At 48.2% G+C, this 19707-nt stretch overlaps 1 protein-coding gene across 1 annotated transcript in view; it reads left to right on the forward strand.

The window, feature by feature from the left end:
* The window catches only part of LOC117044682 (scavenger receptor class A member 5-like), a 35125-nt gene extending 15814 nt beyond the window's left edge, over window positions 1–19311 (forward strand). Inside the window, exons 4-6 of the mRNA XM_033145493.1 lie at window positions 6517–6573; window positions 13742–13939; window positions 18612–19311. Coding sequence (XP_033001384.1) covers window positions 6517–6573; window positions 13742–13939; window positions 18612–18748 — 392 coding nt within the window. The 3' untranslated portion in view covers window positions 18749–19311. The remainder of the gene's footprint in view (window positions 1–6516; window positions 6574–13741; window positions 13940–18611) is intronic.
* Window positions 19312–19707: the final 396 nt, after the last annotated feature.

Consider the following 19707-nt stretch of genomic DNA (forward strand, 5'->3'; position numbering starts at 1 on the left):
CCCCTGTGGGGCATGTGCCCCACGTTGGGAACCATGGAACGATATGAACATCCAGGGAAGCTGAATGTTGGAAAGTTCAGGACAGAGAACAGAACATCCTTCAAACAGCAGAAGAGTTAAACTATGGAACTCCTGCCCACAGGAGGCAGTGATGGTCACCAACCTTCATGGCTTTAAAAGATGAGACAAATTCATGGGGAACAAGGCTCTCAGTGGCTGCCTTACCTACAGGAGGCTAAGAGGTCTATAATTGTGAGGGTCTGAGGGGTCACTTTTCTTGAGGATTGGCACAACTCTACTGGCACGCCACCCTAGAGGGGCGTCTCCAGTCATGTTTATATATGTGAAGAGTTTTGCCAAAATGGGAGGCCCCCAATTTATGTCCAGGGGAAAAATATTGGGGGAATCATGTCCTCCCCTGGTGCTTTTCCAAGACGCCTTGATGAAATCAATTCTCCAGTCTCTGTGGTGGATACAGGTGGCCAACTAGGGAGATGTGAAGAGTTCTCTATCTTCTTCTTGTTGTTGTTTAGTCATTTAGTTTGTCCTTCCAGTGAGCACTCAGGGCTGATTTCCTTCAGAATGGACATGTTTGATCTTCTTGCAGTCCATGGGACTCTCAAGAGTTCTCTATCTTCTTCTTGTTGTTGTTCAGTCGTTCAGTCGTGTCCGACTCTTCGTGACCCCATGGACCAGAGCACGCCAGGCATGCCTATCTTTCACTGCCTCCCTTGGTCTAACATGGTCAAACTCATGTTAGTAGCTTCGAGAACACAGTCCAACCATCTCATCCTCTGTCGTCCCCTTCTCCTTGTGCCCTCCATCTTTCCCAACATCAGGGTCTTTTCCAGGGAGTCTTCTCTTCTCGCTTCGAGAACACAGTCCAACCATCTCATCCTCTGTCGTCCCCTTCTCCTTGTGCCCTCCATCTTTCCCAACATCAGGGTCTTTTCCAGGGAGTCTTCTCTTCTCGCTTCGAGAACACAGTCCAACCATCTCATCCTCTGTCGTCCCCTTCTCCTTGTGCCCTCCATCTTTCCCAACATCGGGGTCTTTTCCAGGGAGTCTTCTCTTCTCATGAGGTGGCCAAAGTACTGGAGCCTCAGCTTCAGGATCTGTCCTTCCAGTGAGCACTCAGGGCTGATTTCTTTAAGGATGGATAAGTTTGATCTTCTTGCAGTCCATGGGACTCTCAAGAGTCTCCTCCAGCACCATAATTCAAAAGCAATTTGAATTCTTCAGCGATCAGCCTTCTTGATGGTCCAGCTCTCACTTCTCTATCTTAGAGGGATTTAATATTTGTATTTCCCAGCGATAAATGTTGAGCTCAAAACATCATGCAATAACCACACCAGCATCCTGGATCCTAGAAATCCCCATTTTTTGGTCCGGTGCTCATCTGGGTCCGTGAGAGCTTGGGACCAAAAAGCAAATGCCCCCTTTTGATCAGAGGAATGTTGGCAGGTATGCAATCCAACAAAATAGCATAGAAGGCAAGTAGCAAGAAGAAGTTTATCAGTTCGTTAGAGGGTGGTGCTGATAACGCCAAGGTTGTAGGTTCGATCCCTGCATACAACAGCTGCATATTTCTGCATTGCAAGGGGGTTGGGCTAGAAAGACGACACTCAGAGTCCCTTCCAAATCTACAATTATGTGATTCTATGAAAACAATTAATAGAATTCAATTCATAGTAACTTATACTATTGCCAGGGTACTTCCTAACTGCATAGAACTTTACTCCAAAACAACAAATGCCACGGGCTGTCTAATGCATTCATTCATTTTCAACACTGCGCTGGGTGCAAATGTCATTCACCACACAAATAGTACAAATAGGGAAGCTGCGCTCAGCCCCCTAGAAACCCCCGCGTTTGTGCATCCAACTTTTCCTTCGGCACCTGCAAAACTGACTTTCTCCATGCCACCACCACACACACACACACACACACCCAAAAAATCCCTGCCCCTCTCCCTTCTTGGCTTGGCCTTGCGAGAGATTTTGCCGATAAGAAGTCGCACACCATGGAACGGGATGTTGCTCTTAAAAGATGTGGCTCGAATTGGCGCATGAGCACTTGCGCACCATCCCATAATGAATGCGTCCAGCTGCTCCATATATTTAATGGCTCTGGCGGGACCCTATCGGGAAATATTGTGCTGGGAATTCTGGCTTAGGGTCTGGGAGCAGAGCCAGGCCAGATGGTCTTCCTTTTTCTTTTTCCTCAGGCAGAAAGGCGTACCGGGGTAGGAGGTGCCACCTTCCCCTCTTAAAAACAACACACACACCTGAAATCTTTTCTGCACCGCCTTCCTTTTCCTGCCATCCCCAAACAGGTAGCTGGAGACTATCTTCCATCACCATCTCCATCATGACTCCATCGCCTTAGAGACCAGTGGTCCAAGCATGGCTACCCTTGGCTTTGCCGGACGTTCACAATTTCTAGCGTTAGGAGACAGAGAGAGAAAACTTTTCTTTCTCTACATTCTTCATGTCAGGAATAATTTTATAAACCTCTGCCATGTCCCCTCTTATTTGCCTTTCCCCTAAACTAAAAGGCCCTAAACACCTTGACCTTTCTCCGTGGGGGTGTCGCTCCATCACCTTGATCATTTTCTGAACCTTTTCCAATTCTTTAAAATCAGATCCCACCTGGAGTCCTGTATCCAGTTCTGGACAGCACCATTTAAGAAGGATGTTGACAAGCTGGAAGGTGGGCAGAGGAGGGCAACCAAGAGGATCAAGGATCTGGAAAACACGCCTTATGAGGAATGGTTGAAGGAGCTGGGGATGTTTAGCCTGGGGAAGAGGAGGCTGAGAGGAGATATGAGAGCCATCTTCAAATATCTCAATGGTTGTCACATGGAAGATTGAATAAAATTAGGACTTTAAGGGACGCGGGTGGCGCTGTGGGTTAAACCACAGAGCCTAGGGCTTGCTGATCAGAAGGTCGGCATTTCGAATCCCCACAACGGGGTGAGCTCCCGTTGCTCGGTCCCAGCTCCTGCCAACGTAGCAGTTCGAAAGCACGTCAAAGTGCAAGTAGATAAATAGGTACCACTCCGGCGGGAAGGTAAACAGCATTTCCGTGCGCGCTCTGGGTTGCCAGAAGCGGCTTAGTCATGCTGGCCACATGACCCGGAAGCTGTATGCCGGCTCCCTTGGCCAATAAAACGAGATGAGCACTGCAACCCCAGAGTCGTTTGCGACTGGACCTAATGATCAGGGGTCCCTTTACCTTTACCTTTACCTTTAGCAGTAGGACTTTGGAATTCTATTTTGGGCCCTATACTTTTTCTCCTACAAATTTAAACCACTGAAAAGACTCCTGCTTGAAAGAGACCCAAGGGCTGGATGAACCCATTGGGTCCGATCCAGTAAGATACCTTTAAGGCTTTTCGCATGGGACCAGGCCATTCCTGACCCACCGAATCCAGCACGCATGTGCAACGACTCTGCCTAAAGTGGCTCGTGGATCCCTGCCAACCACACAAACACTCAGGCTCAGAAAACATATGCTTTTAATTGGCCGAATGGTTAAAAGGGAACAGCTTGGCTGGGAGCGAAAGAGAATTTGATCTGGCCTTGTTTATTGGGACTTGGTGGTCACCTATCAAATCACTGGTTGGCAGGAGGCCACGGAGGAGGGGGGCGGGGGAGGGGAGGAGCCACGGCCCAAACCATCACAACACCGTTTGGGCCACCAAAATGCTGGAGAGGGAACCCTTTGACCGGCTGCCAGGAAGCTGGTGAACTGGTGCCAATTTCCATGCCTTCCCTGCGCTCGATGCAGAGTCACTTGGCTGTGCCACCCAGAACTGGAGAACGTTTGCCAGCAGGTTAGAGAAAGGGGGTTGGCGTCCCATTTATAGGAAGGAAAAAATCCAGAGAGCGAAGGAACATCTGGAGGCAACAGCTGGAAAACGTGGAGGCTGGTCCATGAGGCCAAAGGTGGCACTGGCCCACCAGCCTCGCTCTGCCTGCCGTCTCACAACCGGTCCAGGAAGTGGCACCACCGGTCAGCTTCCTCTGCCCCCCCCCCCGGAGTCTCAGTGTTGTCCTTCTAGGACTCTGCAAGGGACAAAACAGGGGTGGCCGAGAAGACACTCAGGGGTCCCCTCCAACTCTGCGTAGGAAAAATGAGAAACTGAGAGGACTGCAATTGACAGGTGCAGCCATCCCTGGTAGACTCTGATCGCCTCGTCATAGAATTGTAGAGTTGGAAGGGACCTCAAGGGTCATCTAGTCCAACCCCCTCTAAGGCAAGAACCACAGCTCAAGAATCCATGGCAGATGGCCATCCAACCTCTATTTAAAAACCTCCAAGGAAGAATCTGGTGACTTCTGTTTCAGTGTATCTGAAGAAGTGTGCATGCACACGAAAGCTCATACCAGGAACAAACTCAGTTGGTCTCTAAGGTGCTACTGGAAATAATTATCGATTTTGTTTTGTCCAAGGAAGAAGAGTCCACAACCTCCCAGGAGAGTCTGTTCCACTGTCGAACAGCTCTGGTTGTCAGAAAGTTTTTCCATATATTTAGTTGGAATCTCCTTTCTTGTCACTTGAAGCCATGGGTTCGAGTCCTACCCTCCAGAGCAGGAGAAAACAAGCTTGTTCCCTCTTCCATGGTTCAGCCCTTGAGATATTTGAAGATGGCTCTCCTATCTCCTCTCAGTCTCCTCTTTTCCAGGCTAAACATACCCAGCTCCTTCAACCATTCCTCATCAGGCTTCGTCTCCACACCCTTGATCCTCTTGGTTGCCCTCTTCTTCACACATTCCAGCTTGTCAACAACCTTCTTAAATTTTGGTGCCCAGAATTGGACACAATATTCCAAGTGCGGTCCGACTAAGGCAGTACAGAGGGGGACTATGACTTCCCTTGATCTGGGCACTAGACTTCCGTTCCACAAACATTTAAAATCCAACACCCAGAAGAAAACCTATTGTTCATCAACAAGAATCATGGGAACGTGGAAGTGTAGGGTTGGAAGGGACCACGAGAGTCATCTAGTCCAACCCTCTGCAATACAGGTATCTTGTGTTAATAATAATAATAATCATAGAATCATAGAATCATAGAGTTGGAAGAGACCACAAGGGCCATCCAGTCCAACCCCCTGCCAAGCAGGAAACACCATCAAAGCATTCCTGACAGGTGGCTGTCAAGCCTCCGCTTAAAGACCTCCAAAGAAGGAGACTCCACCACACTCCTTGGCAGCAAATCCCACTGTCCAACAGCTCTTACTGTCAGGAAGTTCTTCCTCATGTTTAGGTGGAATCTTCTTTCTTGTAGTTTGAATCCATAGCTCCGTTTCCGCTTCTCTGGAGCAGCAGAAAACAACCTTTCTCCCTCCTCTATATGACATCCTTTTATATATTTGAACATGGCTATCATATCACCCCTTAACCTTCTCTTCTCCAGGCTAAACATACCCAGCTCCCTAAGCCGTTCCTCATAAGGCATCGTTTCCAGGCCTTTGACCATTTTCGTTGCCCTCCTCTGGACACGTTCCAGCTTGTCAGTATCCTTCTTGAACTGTGGTGCCCAGAATTTATACCCCGCCCATCTGGCTGGGTTTTCCCAGGCACTCTGGGCGACTTACAGCATATCTAAAAGCATATCTAAAAACATCAAACATTAAAAAATACTTCCGATACAGGGCTGCCTTCAGATGTTGCCCTCCTCTGCACACCTTCGAGCTTGTCAACATCCTTCTTACATTATGGTGCTCAGAATTGGACACAGTATTCCAGGTGTGGTCTGACCAAGGCAGAATAGAGGGGGACTTCGGCTTCCTTTCATTTGGACACTAGACTTCTCTTGATGCGCAGCCTAGAATAGCATTCACCTTTTTTGCTGCTGCATCACCCTGTTGACTTGTGTTCAGCTTGTGGTTTGCAATCGCCCCTGAATTTGCTGACTCTCCTCTTAAATCGCAGTCGGCAGCCATCGCTAGGGCTCGACCCTTTGCCGTTGGGTGCCATTTTCTAACCCGAGAACATCAAAACGTTTCTGGGCATCTCTGTCCAGGATGAAATGCACAGCACTCCGATCGCTGTATACCCGGTTTTTAGCACAGACCGACTTCCCGAGTCGGAGAAATGAAAATGTCAATTTGGCGCCCACCAGGAGGGAATAAAAAGCTGGCAAAGTCCTCAAGCTCCATCTACTCCTCCCACCTCCTGGGGCACTTTGGCTTCAGTTCTTGGGCAAGACAGTGTGGTGTAGTGGTTAGAGTTTTGGATTAGGACCTGGGAGAGACCAGGGTTTGAATCCTCACTTGGCCATAAAGCCCACTGGGTGTGACTTGGGCTGGTCGCTGCCTCTCAGCCTGAATTATCTTACAGGGTAGTTGTCATGATGACTGGGGAGTGGAGAAAACACACATTCCCCCTTGAGCTCCTTGAAGGAAAAGGGGGATATAAATTATAAATATAAAATCATAATGCAGCTTGAGTGTTCCCAGTCATCTCTGTGAGAGCATGCGGTCTGATGCCTTTTTTCTGCTTTCAGGTGACCGAGGCCCAAAGGGGGAGAAGGGGGAAAGAGGAGACCGAGGCGGAGAAACAGGTAAAACTGGATTTTTTTTTCTCCTCTGTGGGTTGCCACCTTTTGTTCCTGCCTGTGCTCCGATGCCTTTAACTGCTAGCTGAGAAAAAGGCATTGAAAGCGTCGTCAATGGGCAAAACTGCACCTGTTGAATTTCTGCAGATGCAGCTGCTGTTAAGGGCCCGGGGGCCTCTCCTAGATTGTATTTATTAGTTTTTAAATAAATAAAAACAAAATAATAAATAATAAATAATAAATAATCCTTCCAGTAGCACCTTAGAGACCAACTAAGTTTTTTCTTGGTATGAGCTTTCGTGTTATCTGAAGAAGTGTGCATGCACACGAAAGCTCATACCAAGAACAAACTTAGTTGGTCTCTAAGGTGCTACTGGAAGGAATTTTTTAATTTTTTTAATTTTTATTTTGTTTTTACTATGGCAGACCAACACGGCTACCTACCTGTAACTTTAAATAAATAGATTTGGTTTTCATTTTTGATGCTGACAAAATGCTGGAGACGCTTGGGTCTGGGGAAATGTGGTCCATTCGGGTCTTAAGGATGATAGAAGATGGAGATTTGTGTCTCTGTCATGCAGATGTATACCACACACAGATATGCCCAGATAGATTTGGAAACAAAGAGTTGGCTAACAGTATGGGCTCTGCAAGAAACACCAGCATGCGGCCTGGAACATGGTCACAATGAACCGTAATGGTGGGAGGAAGCAGAGACTCTCCCTGCTTCTGAACGTAAAGACTACAAATTGTGTGTTGCAGTGCAATGTCGATCCATGTACATGCATGTCAATCCATGTACATGGATGCACCAGCACCACATTGACCCAGCGAATATGATCAGTATTTGCTGTTGCTCTTTTTGGTCATCGAATTGCAGAGTTGGAAGGGACCCCAAGGGTCATCTAGTCCAACCCCTTGCAAAGCAGCAATCTCAACTAAAGCGTCCATGCCACAGTCCTCTAAAATGATATGTAACTGATTACTTTTCCCCACCCCTTTGCACCGTGTTTGCTTCGCTTTAGTATGAGCGGTGCAGAATTATGGAATTTGGTAATGAGAGGCAGTGTTGTGTAGTGGCTAGGACCTGGGAGACCTGGGTTCAAATCCTCCCACTCGGCCATGAAGCTCAGTGGGTGCTCTGGGGCCAGTTGCTGCATCTCTCAGCAGAACCTACCTCACCGGGTTGTTGTGGGGCTTGAATGAGAAAGGGGAGAACCATGCCTTGAGCTCCTTAGCGGGGAACGAGGGGATATCAATGCAATGCAATGCAATAAAAAGTTAGGTATTTAATTACGAAAAATTCTGCCATTTCGGAAGCTGAACTGGGGGTTGCCTTTGCGCTAGAACATGCATAGGAAAACTCGGCCCTCCAGATGTTTTGGGACTACAACTCCCATCATCCCTGACCGCTGGTCCTGTTAGCTAGGGATGATGGGAGTTGTAGTCCCAAAACATCTGGAAGGCTGAGTTTGCCTCTGCCTGCGTTGGAACATTCTCTGACCAGGAGTTTTGTTCTGCCTGCTGTCGCTTTTTGTCTCTGGCCATCTTGCGGCCCGGGCTTGCTGCTCCTCCTGCTGCTGGGGTCCATGGTAACCGGGGTCCATGGTGAATGAGGCAGGCAGAGTATTTCCCATGGGACCTGATCTTCCTGGGGGGGAGTCCTTGCGCAACTCAGCAGCGTGTACACAACACCAGAAGCACCCCGTTTCTGACCCAGCTCGCTCCCTGCCATTCAAGTCAGCTGAACCACCCTAAAAAAAATGCAAACCCCTCCCCTCCCCCCCTCGACCATACGCCCAAAATAAAGTCAGCTGGATTTGCCTAGTCCTTAATTGTAGCCATCTAGGTTGGTGGCCACCTCGGCCTCCTGTGGCAGGGAGTTCCAGAGTTTAACTGTGTGCTGCTTGAAGAAATGCTTTATCTGTTCTGATTCCTCCAACATCCACGTGTTCTAGTGCTATGAAAGAGGGAAGAAAAATTCTCCCTTCCCACATTCCCACGCTATGCATAATCTTATAAATTCCATCATTTTGCCTCTTCTCCTTTTCTCTGAACTAAAAAGTCCCAAATGCTGCAACCTTTGTTCATAGCAGAATCGCTCCATCTTCTGGATCTTTTTGCTTGACTTTCCCGACTCGACAGTAACCTGTAAAATGGGCACAAAATTCTCCCATGCTATATATGTATCTAAGGGATTTCGGAGCCTTACAATTTCGAAGATGTCCGTTCTGCAAACGGAATGAGAAACGGGCATCTCTCTTTCCTTCTTCCTTCCTTAACTGGGGAGATCCAGAAAGCAGCACTCTCTCCGCACTAGGGCATAAATTTCCCATTTCCCTAACAGACACATGGTCCCAATTATCCCGGCCAATGATATCTTTGTGCAGCTGCAAGGGCTCGCGGGCTTGTTTTCCTAAGCAATCATGTTTATTTCTTTTCCTTATATTTTTCCCTTTTGCTAAAGGCTCGGAGATGTAATAGGTTCAGTAAAAACAAATACCCAGGAGAGGAACAAAGGCCACGGAGAAACTCTGGGGTCTCGTGCAAAATGGGGGCCTGGGGGGTGGGAATGAGCATGTACACCCCTGGGCTACAGATTGCTTTGGGGGGGGGGGTTTGCAATCCAGGCATTGCTGGAACAAAACAAAAGCCCAAGCCCCCAAGAGGTTCGTATTTACTTTCCAAGAGTGAGGGACACGACTGAGAGAAGGGGGCCTCTTGCTGCAAACAATTAACAACGCTAGCAGGATTGATTTAAAAAGACTTGTAATGTTAATCATTAATACCTCTTTATGTTTATTTAAAATTTATGACAATTGGGATGAATAACATGTAAACTGGAAGAGGTACAAATGCTACGACATAGAAAGGAATTATGAAAACCACGAGGCGGGAAGTGGATCGGCTCATATGAGCAAAAATCAGTGCGAATAGCATGGATGTATTTTAATATTATGAAATGGAAATTTAATTAAAAATAATAAAAAAGAGAGAGAGAGAGAGAGAGAAGGGGCCTCTTGCGGCCGGCATAAGAAATACTGCGACAATTATGGCATTCTTGCATGCAGAGGAATAGAAACATCAGTCGTTAAAAGAATCATAGAAAAGTAGAGTTGGGAGGGACCCCCAAGGGTCATCAAGTCCAACCCCCTGCAAGGCAGGTATCTCAGCTGAAGCATCCATGAGTTCTCTATCTTCTTCTTGTTGTTGTTCAGTCATTCAGTCGTGTCCGACTCTTTGTGACCCCATGGACCAGAGCACGCCAGGCACGCCTATCCTTCACTGCCTCCCGCAGTTTGGCCAAACTCATGTTAGTCGCTTCGAGAACACTGTCCAACCATCTCATCCTCTGTCGTCCCCTTCTCCTTGTGCCCTCCATCTTCCCCAACATCAGGGTCTTTTCCAGGGAGTCTTCTCTTCTCATGAGGTGGCCAAAGTACTGGAGCCTCAGCTTCAGGACCTGTCCTTCCAGTGAGCACTCAGGGCTGATTTCTTTTTAAGGATGGATAAGTTTGATCTTTTTGCAGTCCATGGAACTCTCAAGAGTCTCCTCCAGCACCATAATTCAAAAGCAATTTGAATTCTTTGGCCATCAGTCTTCTTTATGGTCCAGCTCTCACTTCCATACATTGTTGTTGTTCAGTCGTTCAGTCGTGTCCGACTCTTCGTGACCCCAGCTGCTGGAAATCTCAGGCACACCAGGCACGCCTATCCTTCACTGCCTCTCGCAGTTTGGCCAAACTCATGTTAGTAGCTTCGAGAACACTGTCCAACCATCTCATCCTCTGTCGCCCCCTTCTCCTTGTGCCCTCCATCTTTCCCATCTTTCCCAGGGAGTCTTCTCTTCTCATGAGGTGGCCAAAGTACTGGAGCCTCAACTTCAGGATCTGTTCTTCTAGTGAGCACTCAGGGCCGATTCCCTTGAGAATGGATAGGTTTGATCTTCTTGCAGTCCATGGGACTCTCAAGAGTCTCCTCCAGCACCAGAATTCAAAAACATCAATTCTTCGGTGATCAGTCTTCTTTATGGTCCAGCTCTCACTTCCGTACATTACTACTGGGAAAACCATAGCTTTAACTATACGGACCTTTGTCGGCAAGGTGATGTCTTTGCTTTTTAAGATGCTGTCTAGGTTTCAATACATTAAAAGCAGGCAAAAGAGGAAGATGGCTGAGTGACCAGCCCCTTTATAGGGTCTGCCAGGGTCACACCCATCTACCTGGTCACACACGGGGGGGGGGGGCGGGGAGGCTCCAGACCACGTGTGACAGGACGTTCTCCTGGCTGGACCAACATTCCCATGCGTGTCCACTAGGAAACAGAAGATGTTGTATTTGACTGTTACAGTGAAGATACATCCCACACAGATGTGAGGTAACCTTTGGTCCTCCACTTCTTGCTGGACTACAACTCCCATCATCCATGCCCATTGGCCATGCTGGCTCTTGGAGCTGATATAGGATCTGGCATCTGCTGAGTTACAGGTTCCTCCGTCCCTAAAGGTACAGCATGAAAGCTCCCCTTCCCTTCCTGGAGACACTGCAGGACAACCCCCCCCACACACACACATACACACACACACACACACACACACACACACAAATCTAAATGAGAAGCGCAGCCCAGTCTCCTGGCTCCAGTTAGCATCCATTTATTGGACATTGCGTTCAGAGCAGGTGCGGCTCTTAAACCGGCCCCAGCGATGAAGCCACTTTTCCGGCAGGTGAAATATCCCACCAGGGAGGGATATGTCCACACCCAACAGCTGAGGAGTGTGATGACTAGCTTGGAACACATCCCAGCCTTCCTGGGTTGCCGAGAGCGGCAGGCGATGATGGCTTGATGGGTGGGGTCAGGGGCCGTGGAGGATTAGAGGGACCTGCCTCACGCTTTTGTGCACAGTGACACAATCGGCAGAGAGTCCAGGCCAAAAGGGGTGGGGAGAGCATCAAGGATGCAGCCTCGTCCCTTTGCTCGCTGCAATCCAAGTCGTTGGCCCCACTTAACCTGGAGAAGGGATGTCTTTTGTTCCCGGTTTTGTGCTGAAAACAATTTGGTCCGCTGCCCGGCAGTGGGGAAAAAAAATCTGCCTCGCCGGGAGGCGAATGAATCCTTTCCCGTTTGCTACGCAGAACTTATCCTCGCATGGAGAAATGAGTTTATCCGCGATGAAAATATAACCTGCACAAAAAACGGAAAGTCCCTCTTCATGGAGCGCAGGGTTAAACCATGGAACTCCCTCCCACTGGAGGCAGTGGTGGCCACCAACCTAGATGACTTTAAAAGGTTAAAACAAAATAAAAAATTCTTTCCAGTAGCACCTTAGAGACCAACTAAGTTTGTTCTTGGTATGAGCTTTCGTGTGCATGCACACTTCTTCAGATACACTGAAACAGAGGTCTCTGAGGTGCTACTGGAAAGAATTTTTTATTTTGTTTTGACTATGGCAGACCAACACGGCTACCCACCTGTAACTTTAAAAGGTTAGGCAGATTTATGGAGGAGAAGGTTTTCGATAGCTAATAGCCACGATGTCTCCGCAGTTGGAGGCAGTAATGTTTCTGAATCCCAGCTGCTGGAAATCTCAGGAGGAGACAGAGCTCTGTGTTCAGATCCTGCTTGTGGATTTCCCAGAAGTGGCAACTGGAGACCTATATTTTAAGTTTGAACTGTGTGGAGAAGTCCTCTCTTTTATCCATTCTGGACCTTCCAACATTGAGCTTCATTGGGTGTCCATGGTTCCTGGTGTCATGAGAGAGAGGGGGGACGGGACATAATTTTATAAACTTCCTTCGTGTAACCTCTTACTCACCCTTTCTCTAAACTAAAAATAGTGCCTTAAGCTAATTTTGCATTGTGCAAAGAAGTACTTGGAATGGTGGTATTCTGACACTGGGTGTATTTCTGTCCTTCTCAAGGCGATGTCTGGCATTCAGTTCTCCTGTTTAGGAACTGGAAAGAGATGTGGGCCATAGCTGTCAACTTGCGAGGAATCCTATTCGGAGTAAGGGAATTTCCCTTTTGAAAAAGGGAAAAGTTGACAACTATGAAGTGGGCAAGTCTCCCCTGTGATCTGTGGGAAGAGGGAGGAACATCCCTCAGGAGAGAGTGTAGGAATGGATTTAGACAGTAGAAGAGGATATATATTGTGAGATGAGCAGAGGACCATCCTTTGCAGTTTAAACTTGGAAGCTAAGAGAAGGCTGATTTAACCTTCTAGAAACAATACTTTCTGCCTTAAGGCAGGATGAGTTTTCCTGGTGTTACCTCTTTTCTCCCCTTTAAAAATAACAATCACACATACATTGTTTTGTGAAGAAGTAAAAGTAGTATTTACTTACATGGTATGGGTCTTGAAGCAGCAATTACAGTAGCAAAATGAGGGCAGGTTTCTAACTATTATCTAAGTTAAAAGGTAAAGGGTCCCCTGACCGTTAGGTCCTGTCATGGATGACTCTGGAGTTGCGGCGCTCATCTCGCTTTACTGGCAGAGGGAGCCGGCGTACAGCTTCCAGGTCATATGGCCAGCATGACTAAGCCGCTTCTGGCAAACCAGAGCAGCGCATGGAAACGCCGTTTACCTTCCTGCCAGAGCGGTACCTATTTATCTGCTTGCACTTTGACGTGCTTTCGAACTGCTAGGTTGGCAGGAGCAGGGACCGAGCAACAGGAGCTCACCCCGTTGCAGGGATTCGAACCGCCGACCTTCTGATCGGCAAGCCCAAGAGGCTCTGTGGTTTAACCCACAGCGCCACCCGCGTCGGTGCATGCACACGAAAGCTCATACCAAGAACAAACTTAGTTGGTCTCTAAGGTGCTACTGGAAGGAATTTTTTATTTTATTTTGTTTTGACTATGGCAGACCAACACGGCTACCCACCTATAACTGAACCTTATTATCTAAGTTACAGAAGCACAAAAACTAAGTTCAAAATGGTGTCTGAGTTTCAGAGCTCAGACGTGTGCATGTAGTCAGCTTGGAGGCATGATGAAAAAAGAGAGAGATGTCCAGTCGGGGAGGAAGTATTCAATGTCACAGCTTCCTGCCAAGGCATACAAACACGAAAGGTCTGTGAGCCTCAGCCCCAACTGGCAAAGCATGAATTCTTGGTTTGACCATTTTAATTCCATCTGCCCCTTCTCCTTTTCCTCCCCTGCCTTACCCTGCAGCCGCTGCTTCCGAGGAGGGGATTATCCGCCTGGTGAACGGCTCGGGCCCCCACGAGGGGCGGGTGGAGGTTTATCACGACCGGTCGTGGGGAACCGTTTGTGACGACGGCTGGGACAAGAAAGATGGAGATGTGGTGTGCCGGATGCTGGGCTTCCGAGGCGCAGAAGAGATTTACAGGGTGGCCGTCTTTGGGCAAGGTAAAGGCAGCAAAACCACGAGCCGTTGGTGGTTTGAGCATTTGCTCTGCATGCAGAAGGTCCCAGTTACATTCCCCAGTGGCACCTCTAGGTAGGAGCAGGAGAAAACCGTGGCTGAAACACTGGAGAACCCTTGCCAACTACTGTGAGCTAGATGGAACCATGGCCTGAGCTCCTCCGAAGCAGCTTTCCATGTTCCTCTCTCCATATGAACCTACCTGGACCCTGAGATCATCATCTGAGACCGCTCTTCCACTAGAGGTCCGGAGCATGGCAACACAAGAATAGGACTTTTCTGCAGTGGCCCCCCTTTTGCGGAATGCTCTTCCCTGGGTGGCTCACCTGGCGCCTTCATTAGACACCAGGCGAAAAGATTCCTCTTCAGCCAGGCCTTTGGCTGATGAACATCAGGCTGGAGATGCCTGGATTTGAACCTGGGACTTTCTGTCTCAGTCAATCTGTGCACCTAGAATCATAGAATAGAATCCTAGAGTTGGAAGAGACCCCAAGGGCCATCCAGTCCAACCCCCTGCCAAGCAGGAAACACCATCAAAGCATTCCTGACAGGTGTCTGTCAAGCCTCCTCTTCAAGACCTCCAAAGAAGGAGACTCCACCACACTCCTTGGCAGAAAATTCCACTGTCCAACAGCTCTTACTGTCAGGAAGGTCTTCCTAATGTTTAGGTGGAATCTTCTTTCTTGTAGTTTGAATCCATTGCTCCGTGTCCGCTTCTCTGGACCTCCAATATCTTTGCAAATTTCCCCGCCTGGGAGAAATGCAGGGAACGTGATCCAGAGTCCAGGAACTGGGGAAGGAGATCCTTGGCAGTTCCCAGCCTTTGATTTCGGTCTCCCATAAAATGTCCACCTCTACGTACAGTAATGGCTTTCTTTGTGGTCAAGGGGCTGGGGGGAGGTGTTTGTGTGGTCAGGGGCCACCCAGGCGCTCCAGCCTGGGAAAGAGAGGCAGAGAGAGGTGCAATTGAACAGAACCATTTCCCAATAAGCCCCGCTGAGCGGCAGCAGAACCCCGAAGTTATGGGTCAGGAGATTCCCCTGGTGCTATCCAAGCCACGGCTGCGTTGGTACCGTTCCAGCCTTTCATCACCTCTCTTGATCAGGGTGGGGAGAGAGGGAGGCCGATCATCTGCAAATATTTTGAAATTTGCACGGCTAGTTTGTGCAAATATGTCTGGGCCGTTCCGATTCTTTTCCCCTGCTTCAGTCTTTTTGCACGCACAAAGCAGCACCCTCCGGGATTTCTGTTTCTGCTGTTTTGCCTTGCGAACTTCTGCCACGGGGTGTTCGTGTAAATGTAGCGAATAAATAAAATCATAAGTGGAACGGGTCTCGAGCAGCTGCTGAAGGGGAAAGCGTCTCTCTGCACAACCCCCTGAATAGCTGCTGCTGCGAGCCAGAGTCAGGTCTTTAGGGACAAATATAGGGAACTTCCTATATTCCTTCTCTGATGTGTCCTCTGTCTCCCTGCATAAACAGGATGTTTGCCCAAAGTGTTACTGAAATACAGGCAAACTTCTAGGGATTGTGCCGATTGTGTGTATAGGTTTCAGTGGTGGGTGGGATTGCCAAAGTCTTTTTTCCTGGATGCCTGTCCCCCTTTCACCTAGTTTTTAATTTATTATTATTATTATTATTATTATTATTATTATTATTATTACCAAGCACGTAAAGCTGAATGAGCACAAATTAAATGCATAAGTTGTCAGCATCTTTAGTGTGCAGTTCTCCCAATATACACATTTTGTATGCGATTTTACCTAAGAGAATGCATTTCCGCATTCTGTTTTCACTAAAATATGCAATTTATTTTTGCACACTTCCCCCCCTGAAATATACTCGGAGTCAAGTGTGGATTTCATGCTCTTTATTCAGCTCATAATAGTGAGGAATGTGGTTTCCCCAAAACATCTGCTTTATATACACTATTTACACAATGGGCCCCACGTGATTGGCTAATTCCGGGATGCTCCTGTATGCCAATCGAGTTGCGGATTCACTTCCACCTGGAGCTGGATTGGGTGGCTCCTACGGACCAATCAGACTGCTGCATTCTGGATCCTATTGTTCTAGGACCAATCAGACTTCTGCATTCTGAATCCTATTGTTCTAGGACCAATCAGATTGCTGCATTTTGGATCCTATTCAACTCAGTACATAACACCCCCATACTTGCATTTTTGTACTTCGGGGGTGTTCAAGAACCACATCACAAAATTCAAAGAAATGCAAATTTTGAAGTACAGCTGCCTTTCTCATTTGCATATCAGTCCAGAGAGCGTGAATTTAAATTCATCTACATTGAAATATGAGCCGAACCAAGTTTCTCCCTTAATATCTGTAAAAGCTTTAGGTTTCATGCCCCAGCCTTTGAGAGACAGTGGGGTCCATGCCGAACAAATATACAGGCACAGCCCAGCTGTGGTTCCAAACATTTCTCTTTGTTCCTGTGGCCTTTCCAAGGAAACGTCCCTTCTCCGATGAGTTAGAAACCTCCTTCTGATCTCCGCTCGGTTCCTATTAGTCCTGGCAAAGCTAAGCTCGAGCTTTTCCTGGCTCGGTTTTTCTTTTTTAAAAAAATCTCCATTATCCACTTTGTGGAGGGAATCTTTAGCAGAGTCCTGGGAGCGAGATCTTCTTTATTGCTGTTGATTCACAGGCTGGAAAGGATGAGGCCTGAGTCACCACTTCCAGCATGGGAATTTGAGAGGTTGTCATCGAAGGGGGGGGGGGGAGAGAGAGAGAGAGAGAGAGAGAGAGAGAGAGAGAGAGAGAGCTAGAGATGCACTTTCGGCTTGCGAATGGACCAGTCCTGCACTCGAAATCCTCCAGGGATGCTCAGGGATGCCAGCGATGGGACTGTGAACGAGCTGTTGATTTTGGTCTTACTTGTTGTTGTTGTTGTTCAGTCGTTCAGTCGTGTCTGACTCTTCGTGACCCCATGGACCAAAGCACGCCAGGCACCCCTATCCTCCACTGCCTCCCGCAGTTTGGCCAAACTCATGCCAGTCGCTTCGAGAACACTGTCCAACCATCTCATCCTCTGTCGTCCCCTTCTCCTTGTGCCCTCCATCTTTCCCAACATCAGGGTCTTTTCCAGGGAGTCTTGTCTTCTCATGAGGTGGCCAAAGTACTGGAGCCTCAGCTTCAGGATCTGTCCTTCTAGTGAGCACTCGGGGCTGATTTCATTGAGAATGGATAGGTTTGATCTTCTTGCAGTCCATGGGACTCTCAAGTGTCTCCTCCAGCTCCAGAATTCAAAAGCATCAATTCTTCGGCGATCAGCCTTCTTTATGGTCCAGCTCTCACTTCCGTACATTACTACTGGGAAAACCATAGCTTTAACTATACGGACCTTTGTCGGCAAGGTGATGTCTTTGCTTTTTAAGATGCTGTCTAGGTTTGTCATTGCTTTCCTCCCAAGAAGCAGGCGTCTTCTAATTTCGTGACTGCTGTCACCATCTGCAGTGATCATGGAACCCAAGAAAGTCAAATCTCTCACTGCCTCCATTTCTTCCCCTTTGGTCTTACTTACTCAGCAGAATAAAGGCACCAGCCGTAACTGGCCAGAAGCCAAAGCTGTCTCCACAAGAGGGATTTTCCGGGATCCCAGCTGGTGTATCAACAGGCCTGTTTCCCTAGAATTAAAATCTCACAGGGACTATAACCTCTATTCCACCACCCCCCTCTTTTCGCTAAGGCTTTTAAGAAAGCTTTCAAGTGCTGTTCCAAGTCATGCTGCAATCTGTGGCCTCTACAGGTATATATTGTATATCAGTTTATACATCACTTGGGAAGACAGGCGAGTTAATGCCAGTGTACAGGAAGAGATGGGAGTTCTTGGTAAAATAATGCAGGGAAAGAAGCGAAAAGGACACCAAGGACTCAGGCCAAAATAATGATTTCGTAGATATAAATTATCCAAGTCTCTCTTAAGTTTTATTCCTTGAGGTTTGTAATACAAATGAGACGACAACGCCAGGACAAGACCTTGTTTCGGTATTCTTCCTCAGCTACTAGTGTCTTAGAGTTTTCAGGTCAAAGTGTACCAAATATTTCAGACCTTGTGGGGGGCTGGATTATATTTTTGGGGGGAGAAATGAACAAATTCCTATGCCCCACAAATAACCCAAAAATGCATTTTAAATAAAAGCATGCATTCTATTCGTGTAAAAACACCAGGCAGGCCCCACAAATAACCCAGAGATGCATTTTAAATAAAAGCATGCATTCTATTCGTGTAAAAACACCAGGCAGGCCCCACAAATAACCCAGAGATGCATTTGAAATAAAAGGACGCATTCTACTCATGTAAAAACGCACTGATTCCTGGACCGTCCGCGGGCTGGGTTTAGAAGGCGATTGGGCCGGATCCGGCCCCCGGGCCTTAGTTTGCCTACCCATGATCGAACCTCTGCTAAAAACCTCTGGTGAAGGAGAACCGACCTCCTTCTGATGGAGTCCCTTCCACTGTTGAACATCTCTTACTCTCAGAAAGTTATTCCTGATGTTTAGTCCAAATCTCCTTCCTTGACAGCTTTGGCTGGTCGAGGGTGTTCTCGCAGCGACGATGACAAGAGGGAGGGAGGCGTCTTGGGTGTGTTGGGGGCCAGGAATCCCATCTGATGACGGTGTTCTCCGATTCTCCTCCCAGGGAAAGGACGTATCTGGATGGACGACGTGGCCTGCAAGGGGACGGAGGAGAGCTTGCTCCAGTGCAGCTTTTCCAGCTGGGGGAAAACAAACTGTGGTCATGCTGAAGACGCTGGCGTGAAATGCTTGACTCCTTGAGGGGGGAAGCTTGGCATCCAAAGAGCAAACGGAGGAGCCTGTTGGAGAGTAAATGACGTGACCTCAGAGAGGCTGGCCCGTAATTGCAGGCACCTTTCCTTTCTGCCGTCTCCTGGCTCCCCCTCAGAGGAACAGGGGGGTGGCGGCATCTCAGCCTTTTCTGTCTCTCAGGTCTTGCTTGTAGAGTCTACTGTAACGTTTCTGTCTACCCTGTGAGTGTACCATCTTTGGTGCCCGCGTTCTCCACCGATCTGTAGCGCCATGGGGAGGAGGCACCAGGCTTCCCCCAAATTGTATTGCTCCCCTTTCCTTGTATGTATAGACCAAAGCTCCGGGGCGGCCAGCCATTTAAGCCTCGCTTTTTTGGCGGAACTGCCGGCACTATATGGACTTGGAGTCGCTGGTGGTGTCGATCCCTTTCCGGCGAGCGTGATGCGGCTCCCCGAGACACGGAGACATGCCTGGTGCAGGGAGTAGCCGAGCAGCTGTGGACATAATCTGTTTGCTTACTGAGCTGCAGATGCGTTGCTTTCTTAATGATAGAATAAAGGATATTGGTGTGATTCCGTAATTGTCTATCTATGTCATGCAGCAAAGGGGTTCTGGTGAGTGTGTCCGTGCCGGATGGAGCAGACAGTGGTGGAGCTAGGGGCTTTGGCCCCCGAGCGGGGGGGGGGGTAGTGGCACGTCGCCTGTGCGAGCATCCCAAAAGGGGTGCCGCCCATGGCAATGTCACCCCCACTCAGGGATGGAACCTGGGGCGGGTCCCTCCCGCCCCCTTCCTATGCCACTGGGAGCCGATCCCTCAAAATGAATACCTGTGGTTCTTAGCAGTTCTTAGCATAAATGAAGGAAGAGAGTTAAAAGTATCTTTGGCACAACATTGGGAACTGAGTAAGACTATTGGTTCATAGATCAATATTGTTACACGTGACCCCAATCTTTGGGCAATGAGATAC

Source organism: Lacerta agilis, chromosome 3 (genome assembly GCF_009819535.1).
Source record: "Lacerta agilis isolate rLacAgi1 chromosome 3, rLacAgi1.pri, whole genome shotgun sequence".
Lineage (NCBI taxonomy): Eukaryota > Metazoa > Chordata > Lepidosauria > Squamata > Lacertidae > Lacerta > Lacerta agilis.